General features: G+C 45.8%; 1 protein-coding gene across 4 annotated transcripts in view; it reads right to left on the bottom strand.

The window, feature by feature from the left end:
* The window catches only part of LOC111528906 (core histone macro-H2A.1), a 65,625-nt gene that overhangs the window by 5,799 nt on the left and 39,833 nt on the right, over positions 1 to 19,993 (bottom strand). For 2 of the 4 annotated variants that reach the window (XM_023195773.1, XM_023195782.1), the window contains exons 6-8: positions 12,878 to 12,977; positions 5,891 to 5,980; positions 3,084 to 3,258 (exon numbers count right to left, since the gene is read on the bottom strand). In XM_023195773.1, the coding sequence (XP_023051541.1) occupies positions 3,084 to 3,258; positions 5,891 to 5,980; positions 12,878 to 12,977 (365 nt within the window). Of the gene's footprint in view, positions 1 to 3,083; positions 3,259 to 5,890; positions 5,981 to 10,766; positions 10,858 to 12,877; positions 12,978 to 19,993 lie in introns of all 4 variants that reach the window. The other 2 variants (XM_023195790.1, XM_023195799.1) reach the window with 1 other exon arrangement.

The following is a 19,993-nucleotide window of genomic DNA, read 5'->3' as shown; positions in this document are numbered from 1 at the left end:
TTCTTGCTCTACCACGTACAAGTTGAGTGACCTCAAATGAGTTACTTAACCCCTCTATGCTTCAGTTTCTTTGCCCTTGAAAGGAATAATAATGTTCACCTTGTAGGGTTGCTGTGAGATAATGCAGATAAAGGGTTTAGCACAGTGCCTGGGGCTCAACACATATCCATAAATAGTAGCTTGAAAAAAAAAAAACCACTTTCCTTTTAAGCTCATAAATCTAAGGAAAGTTTAATCAAAGCCCCAAACTAGTATTCTCTATGTACTACCCCTCTGGAGAGGGGTCACCCCTAATGTGAAACAGAGCTGAGGGAGGAGGGGTACCCATAAATATCATGACCAGAATGACTGAGGACAGGATGTCCAGATGCCAGGGCCTCACTTGCCCCCAGCAAGGCCGACAGGCTGGAGGGAGCCATCACACAGGTGTGGTTGTGGTCATCTTCCACACTAGGCTGTGTCGCTGTGCCTCAGCTAAGAGAGTGATCCTTTCCCAACGGCTCTTTCCCAACATGCTTACATTTATACTGTTTTAATTCCAACATTACTTTCACGCCAGAGACACTGGATGCAACAAACAAGCTGTTTTACTTCCCGTCCTAAAACCCACTGTGATTTACTGGCCGGCTCTGGTGTAATCCCATTTTTTAACTCATGAAAGAGAGGGCAGCTGTTTACACAGCTCTGTGGGGTGAGGTCTGCCTGGCAGATGTGGCCTGGGTAGCTGTACACATGTGCTGCCTTGGGCATTTCCCCCCTTAAAGCTTTCAATTGATTATTTTTATTCCTACTTTTTACTCCATGAAAAATGTAAATAAGTTTGTAATAACAGATGCTCTTTTATGAGAATTACTTTTTTGCTTCAATTAAAAATTTCTCAATACCCATATGAAAGGGTGTGAAATTATTACCTCCAATAAAGTTTCCTATTGCCTCCCTCTTCAGAAGACCTTTCATCAGAGCAGATCAAAGTGCATCCGAAGCACTAATTAACTGAGACTCAGAACCATGTGTGAGGAAGGACAGTCCCTACAGCCTCACTTGCTGATAAGGCAGACTAGGGCAGAAAGGTTGATTCATTTAACCAAAGGTCACACAGGACAGGAGAGCTGAGGGGCCTTACTCATAGAGCCCCAGGACCAGACAGCCCAGAGATGCAAGGCCAGGAAAGGGGGAGGCAAGCCTGCCCATAGCTCACCGACTGGTGAGGGGCTGCTGAGGAAATGCTCATTCTTCTGTTTTTCCCTTGACTGGGAGAAGTGGGGGCAGCAATGGGTGGCAGGCAGTGGTAGAGGCTCCAGAGAAGGTTCAGGTGCAACCGGAGATCCTTCCCCCAGAGCCTGATACTGGTGGGTCCTTCCAGTCACACATGGCCTTGGCCACAGAAAGCCCTGGGGAATGGTGGCAGTGCCCACCTGCCTGTGGACAAGGTCTTTTGCTAGGCAGAATGTCAAGTGACAGGAAGCCCACCCCGTACTAGTTCTGCCACCAGTACTTGAGGTGTGGGACCTCAGTGATGGCAGCACGCAGGAGGCAAAATCACAAGGCCTGCCTAAGCGGAAAATGGCAAAATGTACTCTCTATCCTCTCGAAAGTTTGGAAGGAAAGTGTTTGACAGAGCAGCTTTCTATCAGTTCACGACATGGTTCTGAGGACCGTTGCTCAGGCTCGCCCAGAAAGAAAGGACAGCCTGCAGGGTCACAGGCAGTTGGTGCTACACAGCCCTGCCTTCCTTGGGTGCTGGGAGGGGCTGATGGGCAGAGACCCCAGAAGGCTCACAAGCTGGGATGGGAAGCCCCAGGAGCAGTGGCAGGTACTCTGTCCAAAGTGAGCCACCTGCCAATACAGAACCCCAGGTTATGGCTCCTCTTGGGTGCAAGTTGTTAACAGCTGCAGCCTCTAAAGGCCAGTTTCTTTTTGCTTCAGTGCCTAATGCAGATCTTGAGCCTTCCAGAGGCCTTGGACTTAGACCCTTGGTAGGGAGGACCATAGTGATGGGCAGTGGGACACAATCTCAGAGGTGGCTCTGCCCTGACAGGTCCTCATGTCTGCATCATGGGACACACTTCTGAAAGCACTCTGCCTTCTAAGAGCTCCTTTAATTTCTAGAGCAACCCTGAGACACTGCATGGGGGGATTATTATGCCAACTCAGAAAGGGATTAATTTACGTGTCATCACTCACCTGGTTAGTGGCCAGGCCAGGACGCAACTCCAGGCCTGACCCCTAAGCCAGAGTGCAGTGCTGCTCCAACAGGCAGGAACCTGATAGGTTATTTGCTGACATCTTTGGGGTGTACAACCAAGGAGGTATTGAGGGGGTTGCCCTGAGCCCTACCTGCATCATCAGCTGTCGAAAAACTAGACTTCTCCCATGGTGGTCCTCTGGGTACGCGTATGTCTTAGGGGCAGTTGTGTTGCTCGTGAAGACCTTGGTGAGTCTACCTGGGGATTTTCTGGGACAGGAAGTGGAGTAGGGCCCAGCCCTGTTTAAATCTCATGTAATTCCCCATTCCATTCCACCAGGTCCCATTACCTCATTAGCAGACTAGCAGGGTTACCTAGGGCAGTAAGACAGTGAGTCATGTAGAGACACAGGTTCTTAGGAGGTGGAAGATGCTTGTGAGTAGAAAGGAAAGGGGCAGAGGGCTTTATCCAAAGAATACTGTGGTTTGGGTGGCAGACTGTAACACAGCTACAGACTTATTCTGAGACAGCCAAGCTGTTCATTTGTATCCCTGTTATTCATACCTCCAGATCTTCTCTACCCATCTAAGTCACTGTGCTCTTCAAAACTTGCTCTCTGAGGCACCATTTCTGTGGTCCCAGTACACCCTGGGGTCCCCTTCTGTGATGACATTTGCTATCAAAACTGAAGTTTTATATCATCCTTGGGATTTGGATCTCTCAAATTGTCCCTTACCATCATTTAATGTCTGCATTCTTCCCTATGTCATGCTTCTGGTCTCCTTGGTTAAGGCAGCCTCCGCGGGCCTTGCACAGAGTGACAGCACCACAATTATGGGCGATGTGTGCGCAGAGAGACACACCCATGACTGATATGTAACAAGCATGTGCCCCTACCTGCCGCTGCCGATGGATGGAAATGCAATGGATTTCAGCTTCTTATCATCAGCCAGGGCCAAGCAGTTTTTCACTGTCTTTTCCAGAAGTTCTTCACACTTGTCTGCACCCCAGACTGGACTATTACAGTGGATCACAAACTTGGCGGGCAGGCCGTGACCTGCGCTTACGGCAGCTAGTTGTGAGGGGATAAAACAGAAATAGTGAGCTCTGGTTCACTACAAAGCACAAGATGCCAAACACAGACCCGCTCCCCTGCCACCATACATCTTCTTGGGCCCTCCAATGGCCTGTGTCTGAGGAGTTCCACAGTTGTCTGCTGCATTGTGATTCCAACGTGAGTTCAAGCCAAGAACTGCTCATCATTTAGTCTTTTCATTTGAAGGGGGGAGCCAAGCCAAGCCAAGCCACACCCTTGGAAAGTTGGCATTATGATGTGTCACCACCAGGAATTTTGACCAAGTTCGTAGTAAGCCTCTCTCCACTCTCAGAAAGCTTACACAGTTCTTCCAGAGGCAGAGCCTTACCCATCTAACTCAACTGAGCTCAAACTCAACTAAACATGTCAGAACATTTGCAGCCTTAAAATAATTTTGGGTTTCCAACCCTTCTTCTTTAAGTCGACTGGTGTGCTAATTATCGACTTGCACACCAATATGATGTATTTGTCTCTACTATGATGTATTCTCTAAATATCCCAGACCCAATTCAGGACAAAACTACCAGGAAAGCAACTGCTTTGAATGATCCGCTAAGCAAACTGACCAGCATCTCCGCTGCCATTGTCTTTTCCCTGCTGAGGATGGCCTCACTGTGTGAATAACCGATCCTGTTTATTTGTGGCAGAATTAGCTTAGCTTTTAAGGAACTGTTTTTTCTTTTCCTAGAAGAGGGGCCCCTTTCCAGCTATACATCTCCACCAAAAAGACTTGCCTTTCCCTTGCCAGATCTAAGGACACATGCCTGGGGTCTGCCACAAACTGCAAAGTACCATGTCTCCCAGAGCATGTTCCAGAATCCCCGTCCATAGATGCTCTGCAAAGAAGGTTTTGGGGGCACTGGGTTTAGGGGGTGCTGCATGCTACGCTCCTATACAGGAGCACATTAGAGTCTCCATACCACTGCTAAAGTAAAACATCCAAACTTTTTGTATTTGGTTGCGTATTTCTGAAACCCTTTTTTTTTTTTTTTTTTTTATGGAATATCTTTACAAGGGGTATGTGGTGTTATGGTTGTGTGGTAGATACTGGAGAAGGAGCGATTGGTGGGTAGTGTCTCATGGTACAGTAGAAACAGCTCAGTCACAGGGCGTGAATTTGAGTCCTGGCTCTGCTTTATGATTGGGCTTGAGAACTCTGGGCTGACCTATAAAAACCTGACATTACGGCATTGAATTAAACCAGTGGGTTTATCCCCATGAGAAGTCATGGCTAAACTATGCATAGAAAAAGACTGGAAAGAAACATTAACAGTGACTATCTTTGCACAGTGGAACAGGAGTATGTTTTATTTGCCTCTTTATATTTTCAAAATTATTTTAAAGCAGTTTCTAAAGTAGCTGTTAAAATCAAAAACCAAAGTGTTATTGAAACAAGCAAAAATATCTTGAACCATGCTACACCTAATGGGTTTGCATCTGCTGTGGCTGAGGTTTCCCGCAGAGTTTGGTACATGGCAGCACCAGGCTGCCTCCTACCAGGCCTTGTGCCAAGGGCTACCAGCAGGACTCAAGCTGGAATCCTGATGGGAAGGGACCCACAGGCTGGTCAAACAGGTGTTTTAAAGGGACTGGGGAAAGGCCAGCTGCCCCTGGGTAGGTAGTTAAAACTGTGTATGCCTTCCCTTGTACAGTGTGGGACTTTGGCGGTACTGCCTGGAAGAACGTTGTAATTAGTGCCCTGTATGTCATGCCCCTTGCAGGCATAACAGAAGTGGCAGAGCAGAGGTCAAAGGCACAGATTCTCAAAGGGAATCCTTCTGGATCCTGAGACTAGCCTGAAAGGGGTGTCATTTGTCACTGGGAATAGAGGGGCAAGGCCTGGTGGGCCCTCCAAGAGAGAGCTTATGCAAAAATTATCAATGTCCAACTTTAGTTAAGATTCATTTTTAAAACAGAGGATTTAAAAGACAGGATAGGCATTGGAATTGGGTAGTAAGAAGAGAAAACCAGAGCCCAAAGTGAGGAAATGGGTGATCTGTCCTCACATAGTTGGTGGTGGAGCTGGGCCTCACTGACTCAACTGCCAGGTCCTCAGGAGGTCCTCTGTCCTGTATACCCCAAATGACCACCTAAATTCAGGCCTGAAGCAGTAAGAAGTACCCTGCCTCCAGGTCTTAGCAATAATTCTCCCCACATCAGATGCCAAGTCATTTTCTTCCCCTTATACCAGAGAAGGTGTAATTGGTAAATGAGAAATGTGTATTTATATGTTTCCTATTACAAACATGGATGGCTGAAGATTTTTAATTAGCGTCTCTCACCAGCAGTTTTGCAAATGGCTCAGTATCACTCCCTCTCAGTTCTTAGATGTACCAAACTCAGCTCCTATAATTTCTTAAAATTTGAGATCTAGACATCAAACATATAGGAGCTATTTTAAGTAATAAAAAAATTCAAAGGTGATTTTCCCAGACAACCTGCATGTGATGAAACTCTAAGTTATAAAGCTACAGGCTGTCCTTGGCCTCCATCTTGAAGATGCGGCTGTATTGCCATGCACCTCTAAATTCTAAGCCATCTCACAAAATGGTTTTCCTAATACTGCATGTGCCACAACCAAATAAGCACGGTGGCTTTCCCACCTCACCTCCAGCTACTTCCAAGGGCCCATTCTTTTTCCGGAGTTCCAGGACAGCTTCCACAAACTCCTTGCCACCTTTCTTCTCCAGCGTGTTTCCTAGACAAGGACAGGGTGGGGTTAGGTTGCCATTCTGTGTCTCTGGCACACACAGACACTTAGCATGTCAGGTGATTACATACTTCAAATGATCTATTAAATTTCCATCAGGCTGCAAAACAGGAACTAAGCCCTGGCTGAGTTCGTAAAGTAAAATTGAGAAGGGCCTTGTCATCACCAGTTACTACCCTCACATTGCTGCTTCATCTGGCTGTCTCTGCTGCCCCTTATTTGGGTCTGACTCACAGTGATCATGGATGTGACAGAGATGTGAAAGAGACAGGAGATGCTTGTTTTTTTTGCAAACATGCTTGTCCTGGATGCTTTTCACTGGCATGAGATACCAGCTGGTACTGGTTTCTAAGACTAATAATGCCTGCCTTGGGTTTTCTTCTCTGTCTCTGGGGAGAACCACCAAGTAAGGAGGTTTCAGCAGCATACAATGCTCCCATCGAGAGGCCAGCTCTCCTCCTGGCAGTAGGCCTAGAAGGAAGTGTTCACACTTGGCCACCTTTGGACCAGCATTATTACCGTGCTTAGTTCCTGTTTTGCAGCTTTGGTCTCATATGCAAATACAAAATAAAAATGGCCTCAGACGGTATTTTCTTAATTACACTAATGATTCAGAATTGTTTTCAGTAAAGAAGGGCAACATCAGAAGCAGAGCTTAAAGATTAATCTGTATGCTATAAAAAGCTTGGAAAGGAGGATGTCTAACTGCTCAGGACCAGATTCTTTAATAAAAGCCAATGGAGGTTGGGAGCAATGTATTTTCTTCAATTAGGGCACTTGCTAAGTAATTAATTTCTGCTGTGAAAACCAAGGTCCCAAACAAGATCACCAACACCTACGAGAACTCTGAGTTGATGCTCATGTGGGATAGCAAGTGGCAATCAAAGTTAGCAACAAGATCAGCCTTTCAAGTTTGGCTAAAATGGGGTCTGAGTCTTCCTTAAGCTCTGATTCCTCAGTTTTGCACATTTTAAAGTACTTTTCCTCACAGGAGGACAAAATACTCCCCTTAAGATTCACATTTGTCTTGGAAAATTCCAGGTGCACCTGGCACATTTCTGGTATGGGACAGTCAAGGTATATCGGAATGCACCAGCCCAAATTCTCTTTGGAGTCACCCTGCGATGATTAGGGCTAATAATCTTAGTGAAACTTGCCTCCTTTGAATGTTTGTTCTGCAGGGGTGAACTAACCCCAGGAGGTGTCTGGGAAGAAGAGGAAACAACTTGGGCCTTGTCCCAAATACAAACCAGGGCTAATGGCTAGGGCTGGGCCTGTACCCACCCGCTGTAAGAAACCTGGGGTGTACAGATAAACATGACCTGCAGCCACAGCCCAGGGGAGCTCTCAGCTGTGTCTGAGAGAGGGCGGTACAAACTTAGCATCCTTGAGGTGGGATTCTGTGTTACTCTTCATGATCTCAGACTGCCCTCCTGCCTTTACCTGTCCTGAAAAGCAGCACAGACTTTAAATGGCAGAGAATGTCACACCTGTTGCTGCTGCATGTTTCTAGTAAAGTCTGTATCAGAGGTGGCAGCTGAATGGACCATGCACTGGAGGAAGCAGGCCAGGGACTTAGAGCCCAACTCCACCACCACAAAGTGGATGCAACCCAGGCGAGTGAGACCCCAATACAGGTTCACCTAAACTATCCCTGCAGCTGAGAAAAAGGAATCTGGAGCCGGAACCAGCTGGATTCCACACACTGCTGCCCCTGGGGCCCAGTCTAGCCTTCACGCTTAAACCCATTCTCCAGCTTGAGGCAGGGCAACAAAAACGCTGGAGGCTGGACTAGTTACGGTTCTCATTCTTTATCAAATTTAACTCTTTGGTGAGAACTGAGAAATTTGAAAGGTAAAATATCGTTTTTACTTTATCATGATTACCAACTCCTTTCTAAAATATTTAAGAAAATGGGCTGATTTATAATTAAAGGTATTTTATCTTAGGAAGAGTGTTTAAAAATTTTACTTATAAATATTGCTTTAATTAAAAGTGAAATTTCCAAGTTAAAATACACTTAAATGCATCTCCCAAACTTAAAAACTGAACCCTAGATTGCAGGCAATCAACCCAGTCAGGACTTGACTCCTACACACACATATGTATGCACATGTTCATGTAGACACACGTGTACTTTTTAACAAGAAACAGGCCCATTTTCAACCATATTGTCAACACTCTTATTGTAAGACTCTTGCTTTTGAGGCTTAACTTCAGGGTTAATCATAAAGCAATTGGCTTATTTGCCCCCAAGCATAAACATGTGTTACTCCCATGAGAACAAGAACATTATTTCATGCTTAGAAAGCAGGCATAAGTATCAGTGTTCAAAACAGCCTAAGCGAAAATTTAGGCTTGGACAAATGTCAGGCTAGGCCTGTGGTCTATTTCACTGTTAGAAAGAACTTTTGATGGGTAAAAGTTAATCACTGGGGCTAAGCATTCCTGCACTCGGATTCCTTCTTCCAGCAGTCTCGGGACTTCACACCAAATATGAGAAATGGAGTGATTACTAGCTTCCTCTTTTCTCCTCTCACACATCAAAGTGGGAGCTGGAACCAATTGAGGCCATGTAGGAATCTGGTTTAGCATTGGCATTGTAAAAGATATCTGGGGTCAGTACTGGTTTGGACTGGTCCGCTGGGCAGAAAAGGCCCTGAGGGGCTTTGGAAGACTGGGTTCTGACCTGGCAGTCTTTCTGCCTTGGCCAGTTGGGGTGTCTGAAGCTGCTGAAGATTTTTGCAGGTGTGACAGTGTCGGTGAGTGATGTGTGCCAGGGTCCTGGGAAAGCTTTTGGACCCAGGTTGCTCCTGTGGCTTGGAAGCTAATAATCCCCCACCCTGTGCTTATCAATGGGTTGTAGGCAAACATGTCAGAGGAAAAGCATTAGCACTATCCTTATTCCAAAGAGATCTATTCCACTCACAATTCAGGAAGGACTGGGCTCTTCTGGGTGGCACAGTTGGGTCTGCCTGTTATTCCCCCAAGGCTTCAGCCCTGTCTCAAAGCTGCAACTCTGCTTCCTGGCATGGCTAATCCTGCTGGGCACGGCCTTCCTCAGCCTGCAGCAGGCAGGCCAACTTTCTCTTCTCCCTGGACCTGGGTAAGATACTTTTGCCTAGGAAGTTTCATAATTCCCATTTCACCAAATGTCCTGGATGGCAGGATGAAGCCAGGCCTTAGTAACTCCCAGCTATGACAAAGACAAGCCCCTAGCTATTCATTTATTTTTCTCTAGATAAGCACTTCCCTCCCATCAAATTTTCATTTGGTTAAAAAAGGAAGCATCTTTCTCTTAAGCTGCCTGACTTTGGAGCTCTTGAACTCCTCCAAAGTCTTGTGAAAGGGAAGTTTAATTGCCTACAGCCCGATTTCATTTTGGCCTGTTAGACTTGGCAAATTCTGACTTTCCATCCAGTTTGTCTTTCCATCCATGTCCAAAATCCAAAATACCCAGGAGAGTGGTTAGTCCAAATTGTAGTGGCTGGGGAAGACTGAACTAGCAGTCTTTGCTAGTGATGCCAAGCAGAGCCGGGCAGCCAGAGATTGTGAGCTACTGCACATCTAGCATCCAGGACCCTTGTGAAAATCCCAATCTCCTCATCCTTCCAGATGACTTCACTGTCTGCTGACTGGAAATGTAACCATTCTCTTTGGAAGCTGGTATTTGAATCCACACTCAGAGTGCTGCTCTCAGGACCAGCATATCTACTATAAAAGTCATATATACACATGAGTGATACCTTACAGCAGGCACCAATCATGAGCCAGGCTTTACAAAACAAGGTGCTTTGCTTACATTTAATGTAATTCCCATCATTACCATTACTTTATAGATAGGGAACCTGAAGTACTGAGGAGTGAAATGACTTACCCAGGCCCCATGATCAGTAAATGGTGACAGTTGGACTCCAGTTCCTTCCACCTAGCTCCAAAGCTGTGCTTTTTTCTATCACACATGGGTGCTGCCTCCTCAGACAGGCCCCTCAGTGTGTGCTTAAAGCAGGATACTGTGATTCTCCTGCCAGGAATCTGCAGCCTCGGGATATGGCATCTCAAGTGCCCTCTGTCTTGGCCACCCTCAGCCATTTAGCACACCAGGAATCAACCTACAATGCCTTATCAGCTGCCAGGGGAAAGGAAGGTGCTTTCTGGGTCTAGGATGATGTTTCTTATGAGTAGTCTAAGGATACCATGTCAGATTGAGGTGATTTTCATGCACCTGAAGTCTGAGAACCCTAAGTGTGGGCAAGCATTTGGAAAGGGTCCCCCTTGTGCACCTGAGGCTTTAAGGCCATTTTCAGGAAGTGTGCTTCTGACATGGAGACAGATTGGCAGGGGTTGCGGGGGTGGGGGTGGTGACCTGTGCACAGGCATCTGTGTTTGTCTGCTCTTCAGAGTGCATGGAGGTGGTCTTGGATGCCACTCGGTCCATGTGACTGTATTGTTCCTGCAGCTGAAATCATCTGTGAACCCAGTCTCCAACAAAGCTGTGCCTTGTGGGGCAGGTGAAGAAATGATTCTGCTGAACCAGTTTTCAAACCAGAAATGTCCATTTGTGAGCTGCATCAGCCAGGATGCATCACATCCTGGCTGACAGCTAGCTTTATTACTCAGGTTCACAACCCAGGGACAGGAGACCTTGGGAAGGTCAGGACAGCTGGAAGTGTGAAATGAATGCAGCCCTGCATAGCTGTCAAAGGATCAAGCTGTCTGCAGCGGCCGACTGACCATGCACACACACACTCGGCAGCACCCGGCTAGGCATTACCTACTTCACCACCGATGTAGAAGTCAGTGTTTGTCGGGTGAACGACAGCATCACTGTCGATCGAGGCAATGTCAGCCTGTACAACTTGCAACTATAACAGGTAAACAAATGTATATCAACTGTGTTGGACCGAGACCCACGCACAGGCACATTTACTAATGCCCCAATGGCAGGGCTGGCCTACCTGGTCGATTCCAACATATGAGCCCAAGGGGCAATCAGTCCACGCAGTGTGCGCACATGTGGATGGGGGTGAGGACAGGAGGAGGAGGAATATCAAATGTGACATGTTTAAATTAAACATTTGAATGACAAGTCCAAAAAAAGAGAAACACACACATGAGATCATTTCCAAAGGTTAAAAGAAATAAAATGAATGCCCCGTTTCACTTCGCAAAAGCCTATAAAGTTGGCATCCCACTGAGAAGGCTACTAAAACATGGCATCTGTTTAAAAAAAAAAAAAAGTGGACCATCAGGCCAACCAAAACAACAAGTTTCTCCATTCTGTCTGCAGCAGTCAACTTGCAGGCTTTGATTTTTATTCTTGTGACATTTACCGTTTTGTCTACCTTCAAGGGATTTCTCTTGAAAACCCAGAAAACAGTATTGATATATGTAGAGGATTGCCTTTATTTTTTCCCCTCAACATATGGGCTGATCTCTATCAATATTTTTCCAGGCCCATCTCTTACTCTAGCGTGTCTTATTTTTACGGTTTAATTTTTTTGTTGTTGTTTTACAGACAGGGTCTTGCTGTTGCCCAGGCTGGAGTGCAGTGTCACAATCATAGGTCACTGCAGCTTCGAACTCCTGGGCCTAAGCAATCCTCCTGCCTCAGCCTCCCGAGCGAGTAGCTGAGATTACAGGCACGTATCACCAAGCCCAGCTAAGTTTTTGACTTTTTGTAGAGATGAGGTCTATCTTACCCAGGTTGGCCTCCAACTCCTGGCCTCACTCAATCCTCCTGCCTCAGCCTCCAAAAACGCTGGAGTTACAGGTGTGAGCCACTGCACCTGGCCTTTGTATTTTAGTATAAAATGTGCTTTGGATAGAATCCTTGCTTTTTTCTAGCTTGTGGTTTTTTGTTTTGTTTTTTGAGTATCTGTATAAGGCAGTTGGAAAAGAAGTTCAAGCTGGACACTCTTGAGTCCAGTCCTCTTGTTTTCAGCCCACTGTTGCACCTAGATCGTGTGGGTCAGGCCTGGGCTCATGGAATGAGTGTATCTCCCAGTAAGGAAATCTGCTATCTGACAAAAACAGCGGAAGCTGAGAGCTCAAGGGATACAAAATAGATTGCACTTGAGGGTTAGGAAGGAGGCTACATCTGTGTGCCTATTTCCCCTGGCAAGCCTCTACATCGAAGAGCAGCAGAGGAGCCCTGTCGTGCCATTGAGCTGACAGTGCCACATATGCAAAGATAAAGCCACAGAGGCAGGACACTTAAGGGGCACCTCTCAGCCTGCCCTATATCATCCACCGTCTTGAACAGGGAGACACCATGGCTCTGGGGCAGTTTTCCTCCATGAGAACTCGCTTGGAGATATTGCCCTTCTGTTTAATACCATCCTCTAGTCAAATAATTCATGACGGTGGCATTCAGTCATATACTGTTTTCAGTTCTAAAAAAAAGTTGAAGTGATGGTAGTAAATTGTGGGCTAAAGACAGCTTAATAGCATACTGATGTGGCTTGTCTTCTCTTTCAAGCTTTGTCATTTCTAATTAAGGTTTAAATGGAGAAACTATCATTTTGTAGTTACCTGAGATTTTTCAGTTCTAAAGTAAAAACAAAAAAAACAAACAAAAACCAACACGTTTAAAAATCCCTCCCCAAGTAACCAGCAGTCAGTTTGATCATTATGGAAGAGAATTCAGATGGCAATATATTTGCAACTGAGGAGAGAATAGCCAATCACACTTAATAAAACAGATCGTTTACACTTGGAATGGCCTGGAGTAAGTCGATATTCAGTGTCTACACTCAAATATCAATCATCGATTTGGAAATTTGGCTTGACCACTGTAAAGTCTGGGAAGATGAAACGCCTAAATTCTGGGTTCCATAACTTTTCATCTGACAGCTGGTGGTGCCGAACCCCGTCCCCAATTACCTAGGTCATCTTTAAGGTCAATGTCAGCATTGGTAGGATTGATTATGGCCTCCACCTCAAAGCCGGCTAAATTACTGATTTCACTGTGAATAAGGTTCAGCTGCAAAGAAAAGCATGAGGTGGGAAATAACAGGAGAGCTGGGAAGTCTCAGAGAAGGAGCCTTGGGATACAGGTAAAGGGCAGTGGACACTCCAAGTGCACGAGGCACAAAAGGGAAGCAGGGAGTTGCTGGCTCAAATGAACCCATTTCAAACATAAGACTCAAATGCTGCTCGGGATGTGGGAGCAAGCAAACTAGAATGAATGTTCAGAGCATGTGGGCGATGCCTGGGGCAAAAGGAAGCACAAGCCACATTCGAGGAGGAGATCAACTTTCCTTTAAAGGGACTTGTGATCTGGGGGCCAAAGTAAGGCAGCTATCAGGACCTAGAATGAGTACTCATTGCTGAGGGTGGGAGCTGGTGTGACTGTCCTCATCCTTGAGTGCTGAGCTGGTGCTAACATCCTACCTGGCTTGGGCAAACGCCTAAGGGCTCTGCCATTGTCTTCCAAGTGACTATGGGTCCTTAAGGCTGTCCCCATCACTGTGACTGCTGGCTGGCTTCCCTGCCCTGCTCAGGGTGGCAAGAAGTGAGAACAGTCTGTTGCTTAGTAACATCTAATTTACGTGTTCATTAGTCATGTAATGCTGAAGTTCCCTGGTGAAACCCAGGGGAGGAAAGTTCTCCAGCAAGACAATGTGTCTTTTAAATGGTTTTCACCTTGTTGGTCAGGTTGCTCTGAGACTCAATGGGTGGCTTATTGAGCATTTTCCTTAAGTGTTATATCCAACCAATGAATTTGTTCTTTCTGAAGAGCCACTGAATGGGTGTACCCCAGCCACTGTTATTCTGTTACAATGGCAACCCTGTATCTGAGTATTCGAGGAATCCTGAGTTTGAAATTCTGTCAGAGGGGCAAGGAGAATTAATGGGCCTAGGACTGCTGTTCTGGGTCCTACTATTCTCCTTGCTTTTCTTTAGGTACAAGCACCTGCAGGAAAGCTTGCTTTTGCACATGCTCTCACAATGACATTGTTCACGCTTCAGTAACATAAATTCCTAACACCTGCAGACAACTGCAATGCCTGAGTAGCCCCAGCAGAACTGGTGCTCAAGACTACAACCTAGGCCAGAATAGTGGCTGCGGTCTGCAGGGTTTACCAGGGCATGAGGCTTTGTCCAGGAGCTCACCCAGGAGAGGGCTGTGCACAAGACACTTGGCAGGGAAGCTCCTGGCAACAGAGCAAGTTGCTGCATTTCTAAGGCCAAACATTTTGTTGAAAACAAAACCAAACAAAAACCCTGGCACTCCAGAAGCATCGGAAATATAAACCCACATTTTTGATTGCCAGAAGCAGTCGGATTCTCAAAGAGGGATGTGCTTACACTAAGAGTCATCCTCTGGGAGGAAACAGTTGTGGAATTAAGTTTTGTCATACAGCCAAAGAAGAATTCTGGCCAGGGCAGTGGACTTCATTTTTGGTTAAAGACTCAGAGAAGAGGACCAAGTTTTATTCATGTGGACTTTCTGGGTTATTGCTCCTAGCACTACAAGTGATTTAGAGGCCACCCACACCCTTGAAGCTGAAGGAAGCCATGGGGGTGATCTCACAAAGCAAAGCTCTCAGCAGCTCAGGGCCCTGGCACCAGGTCAGAGGCACAGAAAAGAGCATGGGAGCTGGGGCCTGACTGCTGCCATCGGGGAGGAGGGGTGTGGGTGGGCACAGAGTGGGGGGCCTTAGGGTAAGGCAAGTGAACTCTCAGGATTTAGAACAAGGCTAAGGATTTTACTCTATTATTTAGTTCTGCATTTGACTCCAAGCAAATGCTATTTATAAAAACTCAAATTAAGCCAATACTCCCCCCACCACACACCACCAAAACACACCCCACACAGTGTGAAGAGGCAGGTTGGTGAGGAAGGCAGGCAAATGAGAAAAAGACTCGATATACTCAGTGTAATGTGGATGTGTATGCTTTTAAGGCATCTATAAATTCCTTTGTTTAAAACAATACATGTTCAATCCTTAAAATTCACACAATTTTTTCCAATTGTATAGATGCTTCTGGTGTTATATTCAGAAATGCTTCATTGGAAAAGTAGCTATTTTGGTGGGCTCTGCTTCAGCTAGCCAGGAAGACCCCCCCACTGGCCTGTATCTGACTCTCTCCTGGGGAGAACCACCTGCTCTGTCTAGGGGAATGGGATTCTTTGGGGGAAACCTGGCTTTGCTGAAGCAAGGGAACAGCTGTCAACAGAACTCAAGCTCATGGAGAATTCCCAGCTTCCGTTGGACTCACTACCTTCCCGTCTGACCAGAGGCAGCCCCACTCTTGGAAGTACAGACTACAGTACCTCAGGGAGCCACTACTACTCAGCATTGAGGATTTCCTGCCAACCAAGTGCTGTTTCACTCTTCACATCTGTGGATGAGGCTAGAGTTGTGATTTTCCAACTATGCTCTGCTATGCACTGGGGCTCAGCAGAAGTCCTTAGGGTATAAGGCTGAGCCACAAAGTTTTGTTGCTATAAAATGTGTACAAATATGGATTTTTAAACAATCTTGACTAGAAAGTGTGTGCTTGGGATGTGTGCATCGGGGAAGAGAATAGGAAGGGGAGAAGACAAATTAATTCAAGTACTTTGGAAGGACAAATGGGTAATCAGCTTGGCAGGTGGGCCAGTGGGCAGAAGCCAACAGCGAGATGATCATGAACGAAGACAGTAGCTCCACTATACAGAAGAAAGCCCATGAGCATAGGGTGCAAATGGACCAGTACCCGTTTCTGGACAGGCTCCCACTGTCCAGTCACAAATGAATAAGCGAGATAGAGCCAAGACAGAGGTCCAGTCTTAGGAGGCCCCAGGGTCCCCTCCCACCAGCCAGGGTCAGATCCAATGGGGTTTATCACCCAGAGCGATGTGTGTCCATCTGAAGTACACAGCAGAGAAGTGGTCCTTGTGGGTTAGGAAATCAGATTTCTGGGAACTGTAAAAATTCCCAAAATTAGTCCGATTTTCTGGGAGGAATAAGGATCATTAATGGTTTCAGAATTTGAATAAGGTGACTGCTTCTTTGTACCATCATCGGGAAAGACAGAAAACTAAGTTTTAATCCACAGCATGAGGAATTTAAAGCAGCTATGAAGACTGTTAGCCACTGAGGAAAGTAACCATAGGGCACTGCCAGTTATAGAGCAGGAGAGGGTCCCACGTGGCTGTGCAGTTGGCAGAAAGGGTTGTAGCCAAGGGACCTTCAAGATCCCTCCCAGCACTGGAATCTGATGATCCTAACCTCATTGGCTTTGCTGGGCCAGCTTCTGATACAAGCAGTACTCGAGTGGGGAGTCCATGGAAACCCTTATTCTTTACTCATGGTATATGCTCATCAGAGTATAATCTCTTTGAAGGCAAGAGTGGGTGCAGCCCCCTAACCCTGAGTGCTGCACAGAGCCTAAGCCAGTGCTGGGGTTCCCCGGGCATGTAGAGTTAGAACTGAACATCAAACATCCTCAGATATAACTCAGATAAAATGACTGCCCCTGCCCGCTTTCCCTTAAGGCATGGTTAATGGAAATGCCAGAGCTCAGAAATTGAGCCCTGGGCTTGGCTTGGATCTGAGGCGGCTCAGAGCCAAGCTGCCCTCGCCTGGATGGGAGGCTGGCCCCCACCATTTAGGGCAGGGCAGGAGGCGGTCTGTCGATGACGACAGGGAAGCAGTGCCTGGATGGACATGCAGACTGCCTGACCTGACCTACTTGGCTACAGGAAATAGTACATTCCTTCTCGGTTCTTTTAAAAAAATATTAGAAACCCAATTTTAGTTAATGAAAGTGATTGTTAAAGATAGTGCCTGAGTGGTATGTTAAATCTACCCTGTAACTGTCAGATGTTGGTGTGTCTCATTCTCTCATAATAGACAAGGAAGGAAGCCTGGCTGGTCTCATTTCCCTGTGCTGACCACCTAAAGTGCAGTTATTTTCCTGTCCCCAAAGTTCACTTCAACGAGGGGAATGGGAAGGGCAGTGTCTTCCACAGGACCCTCCTGAATGCTGTGTCTTCCCTGGGGCACTGCAGGGCTGGCTCCTGCCCTCACAGCTGTGCTGTGTGGTTCTCCCTGCACACATGCACGCCCAGCCTGGATTTCTCCAGAGGCCTTGGACCTGGCAGCAGAATCTAGTGTGTCCGGCTAGAAAGAGCCCCACAAAGATAAGGACATGGATAGACACTGCTGGATGGCTAGATGGCTGATAGCTGAGCCATTCCTTCATGGCTTTGTCAGTTTGCTAAACTATCTCAGAAGCCAGTCCTCAGCCACAGTGGGGAGAAGGGGTGAATGGTTTTTCTCCCTCACTGTTGCTTCAACTTCAAGGCTCTCTTTCTCCTCACAGTTCTTCCAGCCCCCAGGAGAAGGGTGTGTGGATCAAAGGGAGAAAACCTATGGTACGTTATGCCTGCCTTGAATGGCCTGCGAGCTGGGGTTGCCATCTTGATCATTTGGGAGGTAAGGAGACTCGTCACAGCCTCAGACTGCCTTCCCAACTCCTTCAAATAATAGTGACTCTACCAAGGAAACTTAAAGCATTTACTACCACTGACACATTAGAAATGTTTTTTCTGAAAACTGTAAAACCTCTGAAAAAAGGCTGCAAATCTTAGCTGAACACAAAGCAAAAGCATTTAGTTGACTCAGATTCACAGCACTGATTTCCTTTTTAAAACAATTCAACAATTTGTGTGAACACTGGGCAAAATCAGTGAGTAATGGCTGTGATGACTCCTGAGACTTCAGTATGTGAAATACATCATTAACATCAATGGTCAGGCTCCTAAGCCTGGGCCATGCCTCCTGAGTAGCTTAGCAACCATGCCTTACAGGGCTGTAGCACACACAATATCACCTTTCTCCATCCCAGCTTGCTTGCAATCTTCAAGCACAGGTTTCAATGTCACAGATAGAAAAATGAGATTCACAGGACACAGGGTACCTATAGTCACCATTCTAAAGTACCCCTTTTGAAACATTTCCTAAACTCCAAGTCAAACTTAATGTCTATAATATTTTAAATGTGCTTTTTGTAAAAACTGTGTCAGTTTCATGATTTTTGCCTTTTTTACACTATATGCCATGATTTTCACCTGACAGTAATAGCCAATAAAAAGCCAGAGAGTAATGCTTCAAAATAATGCTCTAATGTATCAACACTCACTCCATCTCATGCTACAGGGGTGTAGGGTTCCAGAAAGAGCAGTTGGAACCCTAGTTTCTAACACTGGTGCTTAGGCTGACATAAGATGCTGCTTACTTTGGAAACATGCCGTTTATTCTGCTGAGCAGTGTCAGCAGCACTAGATCTTTGGGTGCCTCTTCCTGGATATGTGAATCTTGGGTCATAAAGTCGCAAGCACATTCAACAGGAAGAGCAGTTTCTTGGTAGCTTGGTGTTTTCTTTTCACCACTACAAAGGGGGTGATATGGGAAAGAAGGCTAGGTGGTCTGTCTGGGTCTATATTCAACCCCTTCTCTTATGGCTGACCATTTTATACTGAGGGTTCCAGCTTAATCATTCCTTTCAAATTTTCCCTCCAGAAGTCAAGATAAGCACATTAGTTTCACTGTTAAGCTCACTGCTTTCATTCTCCATTTTTTAAAATAACATTAAATGATATGTTTGCAATTTATTATAGAGTATCAGTACTTTTCTATGGCTGTTTGTATCCTCATCCTACCAACCCTGAGTAGGGAACAGTCAGTATTAGCCAAAATTTTACTCTGCTGTACTTTATTTTTATTCGTGTGACGCCTGACCCTGAGACCAGGTGTATCTGAAAAAGAAGAGTTATGTTGCTGAGAGCTGACATGTTTCTGGCTCTTGGGAGAAGCCAGCAAGATATCTGTGGCCTTTGCCCCCTCCCCTTCAGGGCTCACAGAGCCCAGAGGAGGCCGCGATCCCATTTCTTTCAGAAGATCACAGCAACAAGAAGGGCATCTGCATTTTGCATGGACATTTTTACAGCCATATTTGCTGCTACTTTGGAAATATTTTAGTTCATCCAGCAAGGGAGGTATGAGGAATTCTGATTTGAGGCTGCCTTTGGAGCGGCTGGCAGGAGGTAGCAAGAACACAGGGAGGGGAGAGGCCAGGGTGGGAGTGCCTAAGGGCAGAGTGGGGAAAAGAGGTAGAAGGTGACCCCAGGGGCTGAACTGCTCTGTATTTCAAACGGAAGCAATATGGATGGGTCACATTAACTTTCAATACATTACCCAAGGAATATATTACAGGGATGAAAGTAGACCCGGGCAGTTGTCCTCACTGCTGAGTCAAAATTCTTAAAAGAATGAAAAATATTTCAAACAAAACTTTCAAAGCCCCAGACCTTAAGATGACAACTAGTGCTACTTTTTCTTTTGAAAAAATGCATACAAAATACAGAGAATGGTTAAAAATGTAAACAGTAATGGTTATTTTCTGGAACACAGAGTCCACCACAGGAATTGCATCATGAGAGAGAGTGCAATTAGTGACAGAAAGAGGGAAGGGGGTAGGAGGAGAACTTGCAATGACGTGAGCAAGGGAACCGTGTCACTGTGATGCAAAAGAAATTGACAGTGAGGGTTTAAAAATGATGCAGCTTCAGATCCAAGTTTGTTACCACATTCAAACTAAACACAGATTAACTTGGAAGGTCAAATTCACTCCTTTAATTTTTTAAGTACAGGATTAAAAAATTAAGAAGACCTTAATTCTTTCTTCCCACCCCTTTTTTGGTGTCAATAAAGAAATATTAGTTAACTCTCATTCTCAGGTCTTAAAAGCCTTTGCATCATTTTTATTTTCAATAAAAGTGAATCATCTTTTACAAAACCATGGCGTCCTGGCAAAGTTGCATCACTGGGGCGGCTGAAAATATATTGCCCATGGTTAAAACAAACAAACAATTAGCTGGAAGAGTCATCTGGTGGTTCAGTGAAGAAACCCAGTGCACCCATCAGTACAGTCTGAAAACAATCCCCTGTAGAGCCCTGCATCAGACCTGAGGCTCTATCTTTAGTGCCCCCCAGGACAAGCAGG

The sequence above is a fragment of the Piliocolobus tephrosceles genome, chromosome 4 (assembly GCF_002776525.5).
Source record: "Piliocolobus tephrosceles isolate RC106 chromosome 4, ASM277652v3, whole genome shotgun sequence".
NCBI classification, from domain to species: domain Eukaryota; kingdom Metazoa; phylum Chordata; class Mammalia; order Primates; family Cercopithecidae; genus Piliocolobus; species Piliocolobus tephrosceles.
Note: the sequence above shows the minus strand (reverse complement) of the source record. Positions and strands in the feature narration are given on the sequence as shown.